The 6,802-nt window shown below is 34.7% G+C and overlaps 1 protein-coding gene across 1 annotated transcript in view; it reads right to left on the bottom strand.

The window, feature by feature from the left end:
- LOC108375563 (tyrosine-protein phosphatase Lar-like) overlaps positions 1 to 6,796 on the bottom strand; it is an 18,295-nt gene extending 11,499 nt beyond the window's left edge. Inside the window, exons 1-2 of the mRNA XM_017631703.1 lie at positions 6,680 to 6,796; positions 3,236 to 3,753 (exon numbers count right to left, since the gene is read on the bottom strand). Of these exons, the coding sequence (XP_017487192.1) occupies positions 3,236 to 3,753; positions 6,680 to 6,740 (579 nt within the window). The 5' untranslated portion in view covers positions 6,741 to 6,796. The remainder of the gene's footprint in view (positions 1 to 3,235; positions 3,754 to 6,679) is intronic.
- Positions 6,797 to 6,802: the final 6 nt, after the last annotated feature.

Genomic DNA, 6,802 nt, shown 5'->3' with positions numbered 1-6,802 from the left:
ATGCATGAAAATCCTAACCTCAAAAAAATCACCCGTTACATATCGTCGTTTAAAGTACAAAGCCGCGTATCGTCATTCTACAAAACCACGTAACTGACATTGGCTGCCAAAAATTGGATTTGCTCACACAAGATCTTGGCTCAATCCTTATCCACTCGTTCTGAAATATACTATCCAGAAATGCGATTGCTTTATAAAAAAAGAGAACCATTTTGAAATATAAGTCTTTTTACTCTTTAGAAAATAATTTATGCAACCTCACATACGCGGTTTTGCATTTTCTTGATACGCGGTTTTGCATTTTGTTCATACGCGGTTTTGTACTTTAAACGAAGATATAAAACCTTGTGACAGGCATTTTTGCACACAAAAAAATCAATATATTCGCCAAACCAAGGGCCAAATATAGCAAAATTGCGTTCTTAGTTTTTCTCTCTGACGTCAGGATTTTTAAAACGAACTTTGAAATTTGAAAGATATGGGTAATTCAAAAAATTTTTAAATAATTTCAGTGCAATATACTTAAGAAATCAGTATGGGTATCAAATGTAAGAGAAGATTCCGTAGAGTTTAAGCACATTACATTTTTTGGTCCGTAAGGGACGGGTAGGTATTGAAAATACCCTTTTATAATTTTATCCTTGAATATCCTTCAAATTTTTCAATTCTTATTTTTGAAAAAATTATATGTTAAGGACTAATTTTATTAGCTTAAAAAAATTAAATAGATTAAAGGAGCATTTTTAATTTATATTCGTCCTTGTGGGTCCAAAAAAAAAATTTCATTTGGTACCCATACTTTTGTTTTACATTGCACTGAAGGGAAGTACACAAAACTGATCGAATTAAGGCGCTTCTTTTATTTCTGCCACTAGAATTATGAACTTCTTTCAACCAGAAAATAATTTTTTTTACTTAATTTTTTTTTTTGCATCGGGCGTTTTTCGACATACCTTAAATTACTTTATCAGATATGTACACACAAAGTATTATTAAATGCATATACATTTAATTACTGTCTATCGTTTTGTTACTTATGAAATAATTTTCACTTTAAATAAAAAAGTACGTTCCAAACCCATTCACTTATTATTTATTATATGGCTTCTCAAACCATATTGATGCAATTTTTTCATGTTAAGTCATTGAGAAATAATAAATATATAAATATCGGGACTGATATCGGGATCCCGGGATTGAACCAACGACATCCCGAAAATCCCGGGATCGCAAAAATCTAAAAAATTCACATCCCTAATGGGGACTCTTCACATTTAATTTATAATGGTGTTCGCAGCTTTCGCACCAATTTTCTGCTTAATAATTGCAACCTTGAATGTCTAACTTCACCAGGCTAAGTAAGTGATGTAGTTTTCCTCTATTGTACCTTTACCTTTGATGCCAATATACTAATATTTGGGCTTTCTTTTTGTCTTATTAGAAAACTGCGAATTAGAAACTCATTATTCTGCAGGAGTTCAAAATCTGCTACAAATTAGTTTTGACGCTTTGTGTCTGAATTATTCCAAAGACTAAAGCCAATTGAATTCTTCTAAGCATTAGGATTATTCAGAAAAAAAATTCGTTATGAATGAGTGCCCATTGTACATATCTGCCGAAAAACTTTGTTGGTCAGAGTAATGATTAAAATAACCTTGCCGCATCCCGTTGGCTCCTGGCAACTGTGCTAATGCATAAAGAATAAAATCGTATTGGCACATACATAACTATGTATGTACGTACATATTTAAATATAGTATACTTCTTATCAATATCGAATATATAATTTGTGATTTGCAGAGCCTACTACCGAATCTATCATTCATAATTGAGAGCATACGATTTGAGACTGAAGCTTGCATGGCAGATCAAGTGGCTGTTTGGCTGTTTCCTATAGGAACGCATTTAGCTATTGTTGTCTGTAGATCTAAGAGCGATAGATTACAAGACTTTATTTTTACTTGAAAATTGTCAAAGTCGGTAAAAAAAAACAAAGTAGCGCTACAGTGTATTTAGGCAGAAGATGATTTGGGTAGACCTTCTTGGGCTTTTCCTTTTAACAAGTTAAGCGATTGTAACGATTTTGATGAAATTTTGTACGCGGATAATGTTTTGCATTTCAATGTTATCTAAATAAGAATTATCTCCGAAGGTACTCGTATAAAGTTGCCACCTATTCGAATATAGTTGCAAATTAATTAAAACATCGTAATATAGGTATTAAATGGAAGATATTTTAAAAATTCCTAATCCAAAAATATCTTTAATAGGGTTGCCACCTGTTTTAAATCGCATATGTATTTATTTGTTTTGATTTGAAACTAAAGGTACAATGTTAGTATTCATGGGTATCAGGAGAAGGTGCTTTCCCTATATTAAGTTATATCCATTAGGATATTAGTGTAAGGTTGTCACTTATTTTCGATTTTACACAATTTATCTAAGACATCGCAATACCGATATCAACTGAAAAGTACTGGTGATAACTTTGGTCCGAAAATGTTTTCAATCAGGGTTGCCGCGCTGCTAAATATGTAATACAAATTTGTATTTGGTTTATTGCAATCAGCTTTTTTTATATGTACTTATTTCTAAATAGAGCTGCCACCTAAATTTTACAGTAAGAAATTTACTTACTTTACAGATATCAAAATCTAAATTTTTTTCCAAAATATTTCATTTTTAAGCTATCCAAATGACGAGTATTTGATACTAAAAACTTGTAAACTTTAAAAAGTATATGCACTCCGAGCAAAGCTGGGTCAACCTGGTACTATTCGTTATTTAACATTACAACTGAATTTCAATATGCATTTTATATTAGAACAAAACACATTACATCCACCTTAAATTAGTATCTTAAAGAAGTAGCTTTGGGAGAACTCAATCAAAGGGCCTTTTTAAGTAAGTACGTCCTACCGTTACTACGTCATAGGAGCCCTTTTATGGGCTCCGAAAGCAGAAGTCCTTAAATTTATGCCACTCCATATATGTAATAAAGCAAGGAAAAAGGAATGCAGAGTAGGAGGCTTATTTTTTTTAATTATTTACTCGGTATGCTACGCTATGTTACTCCGGACCATTAATTTAAGATCAGTGAAGAGGTCGGTACTTATTTTATGCCATGGTTTCTTCGAAATGTGAATTTTTGCCATTTTATTATTATATGTATTCGGGTAAATTGAGTTAATTTGATTTGTACTTGTATATAAAGAGGCAATTAATTGGAACTCACCGTTTTGTTGCCCAGATTTTTTACCCGGCAGTTTAAATATGCCGTCTTTCCAAGCAAGGCTGTCACATTTTTTGATGCGGCTTTGTCGAAATACGGTCCATTTCGAGCATCCTCGGTCACTTCAATCGTATTGCGACTTACCACAGAAGTGCCCGAAGGAAAGGCGCCGCTGTTTTTCTGCACACTGCTGCTGGGTACTGGGCTGCTGCTTGACACCATTGCTGTAGCGACGGTGGGGCAAGTAGTGGTGATTGTTGCCATCGTGATGTAGTTCTCCGCGCCGTCGGCCGTCGCTAAATTTCCATTGCTGGGGGCCGATGCATTGTTGACGGGATTTCCATTGTTAACATCGTTGCTGTGTCTTTTTGGATTGGCATTACCACCGCTGACAGCATTTCCGTTGACAGCACCAGTGCCGCTACTGATGACGCCTCCGATTCCGGTCGGAATAGCATTTGCATTATTGCTCAGGTTATTGGAATTCTTCTGCTTCACTGATTCGCGCTGCGCAGCTAAAACTGAAAGTAAACAGTTGAAGAATTGACCAGCTGGTAACAAAGCAACGCAGATGTATTAAAAGTGATTTGAGTGATTAATCTATATTATTTTTCCCAACATTTAAGCCCAGAATCATTTCTGGACCTGAAACACGCTCTTAACTTAAATAACTGAAAAATTAACTCATTTGCACATCATTTAACAACTTTTTAATAAACTTGTACCTTTAATAAATAAATGTGATTTCAGTACTATTTTCAAAGAAAGTTGTTCTTACATATGTGACTTGGCTATTATTAGTTATTTAATTCGCTAAAAATTCTTTCTGGAAACACTGCACTGACATTTCACTAATGTGAACAAACAATGGCTGGGGCGAAACTGTCTCATTGAATACAAAAATATTAATTGTTAAGAAATTAAATTCTAATGCTGAAGTTGCTTATAATATCGCGGAAATCACTCTTTCAAAGAGCTCGGACGAATTGCAGCGGAAATATTCGTGTAAAAATCTCAGTAGAAAGCGAGTCAAAAAACCAAAATATGAACCGATTTTATTATATGCGAGGTCTTGGTGAAACAAAGGATGGTATATAAGAAAGGTTTTCGTTTTCTGACTTTCGTCATTTAAAGTACAAAACCGCGTATCAACAAAATGCAAAACCGCGTATGTGAGGTTGCATAAATTATTTTCTCACTCATATTCACGGTTGGCACATTTGGTCACTTGTGCGATGGAAATACCAGGTGGAGAAGGACTTGGCATTTCCAATTGGCGTCAGTTGGCACAGAAGAGAAACGACTGGAGTGCTTTGTTCAACTCGACCAAAATCACTTAGGCGGTTACAGCGTCAAATAATAAAAAGAAGACACATGGTAACACCAAGGGTAAATCTACCTTGAACGAAGGAGAATATGCAATAGGGGTATTTCTCGACGTATCGGAGGTGTTTTTTTTTTTGTTGGTTTTGGTTGTTTTGTTGGCAGGAAGTGTAGTTCACAGATCGCCAGAATAGCGGGTGTTTTAAACTATCTTTCAGTCAACTGTAAAAAGATACTGAGCAACACATGGGGCCTGTCCCACCCAATCTAACCTACAGGGCATTCAAAGCGATTGTGAAACCAGTATTGTTCTACGTAAATAGTTCTAGTGTGGTGGACAGCAATGAATAAGAAGACTTATGCAAAACGTGTCGACAGGGTGTAAAAACTAGCGATGGTAATTGCGCAGAGCTTCATCCTGCACATACCCTACAGGGAAACCACCGTGTTAAAATGATAGAAATTGTTNTGGTAATTGCGCAGAGCGTCATCCTGCACATACCCTACAGAGAAACCACCGTGTTAAAATGATATTAGAAATTGTTTGTTTTGTATCTCTGAAAAAACATTTGTAAAGTACAGAACATAAGCGTATTCAAACGAAAAAATCGGCGATCAAAAATTTGTTTAATGTAAACTAAAATCTGGTTAATATTACCAAATCATTGTTGAAAATATCAACCACGGCATTGTTGATATTAACCAGAAATCAAATTGATTCCTTTCCAAGTTTGAATTTGGTAATTTTAAATAAATTTTGGGAACGGTTGTAAATATGAATTTTCGGCGAATAAGCTTTAGTATTTAGTAAAATATCAAATTTTTCGTATTTCCGCCAAATACCCTTAGATGAGAGGTAAGCGTGGTTATTGTCCGATTTTGCCCATTTTCAAAACCATCCGTCCTTGGCTCAAAAGAAATACACATACCAAGTTTTCTTAAGATGTCTAAATTTTTTATCGAGTCAGCACTTAACCGATTTCTCTTTTCATTCTGAGCATTTACATGCGTATGCATTTGTCCATATCTATTTCAATTCCTTTAGTCTGTTACAAACAACATTTATGTGAAAAAACTTATAATACCCTTGTGAACAACAAAGCTCGGGCAAAAAAACAGTCAAATGCGATGTCATGCTTTCGGGAATCGATCAAATGCGGTAGGGCTAAAACGACACCATGAAAGTATCCGACACCTATACTTGGAAGTAGCATCGAAAGGAAGTATGGATACCTACTAAGTATCGGGATAAAAGTATCGATAACTACTTATATCGATATTAGTATCTACATATCAGAGGTGTTAAAGAATGCAGTCATTTTTAACTAAATTATTCATTTGACTGAAGTCCCAAGTGATTGCAATAATTTATTGTTATTCCTTACTAAGGCTAAAAAAGTTAGTCTTTATTATTTTTTTCTGATTTATGATTCATAAATAATTTATGCATTTTTAATTTACCTTGCTTCCTATATCCAAATATGAGTTTTCACAAAAAATGGACTTAGCAACTTTTCACTTCAAGCTAGTGATATGTTAATGATATGATAAAAGGTCTTTCTTTGAAGGACTTTCTTTTCATTGGCAACTAAGCTGCCAAAAATTTTTAGCTATTCACAAAAATAATTAGATTAAAAAATAAGGGTCGGGGAATAAAATTGTCACTGAATCGGGTTTCGATACAAGTACTTTCATTGGATAACTACTCAGTACTACCAAAATTACTTGGTATCGGACGAAAAGAATCGAGTATGTACTTGTATTAACTAGCATCGGCTTGTCCCTAAAATGTGGTGATTGCGGGCTTAGTGCACGGAACACTGTTTTGCCGAAGTGTGCTGTGTTTAAATGGTCGTTCAATTGCGGTGGCGATCATTCCCCTTCCTTTTTAGTGTGCAATAATTGCGGCGCACACCATACACATCTCTAAGGCATGTGTATGTATGTAACACTACTACATAACTTACTCACAGTTCTACATATTGTAATACCTTTGCTTCGAGAGTGTCATAATTCAAAAAACCACAAACTCGAGAAAGACAGCATAGAAGAAGAAGTGGCGGTCATTTCTGCGTACTTAACTCAAATATTTTTGTTTATGTATAAGTATGTGTAGACACTTACCAGTATTTTCCGATATCACAATAGCCATTATAGCAGCAAAGAAAATTGTCATTATTAACATCGAGTCTGGTCGATTATAATTCACATCCAGCTTGAAGAACGACACTCTATGATTTGGTGTTG

Source organism: Rhagoletis zephyria, unplaced genomic scaffold, assembly GCF_001687245.7.
Source record: "Rhagoletis zephyria isolate East Lansing unplaced genomic scaffold, Rhagoletis_zephyria_1.1 Rzeph_scaffold_09128, whole genome shotgun sequence".
NCBI classification, from domain to species: domain Eukaryota; kingdom Metazoa; phylum Arthropoda; class Insecta; order Diptera; family Tephritidae; genus Rhagoletis; species Rhagoletis zephyria.
Note: the sequence above shows the minus strand (reverse complement) of the source record. Positions and strands in the feature narration are given on the sequence as shown.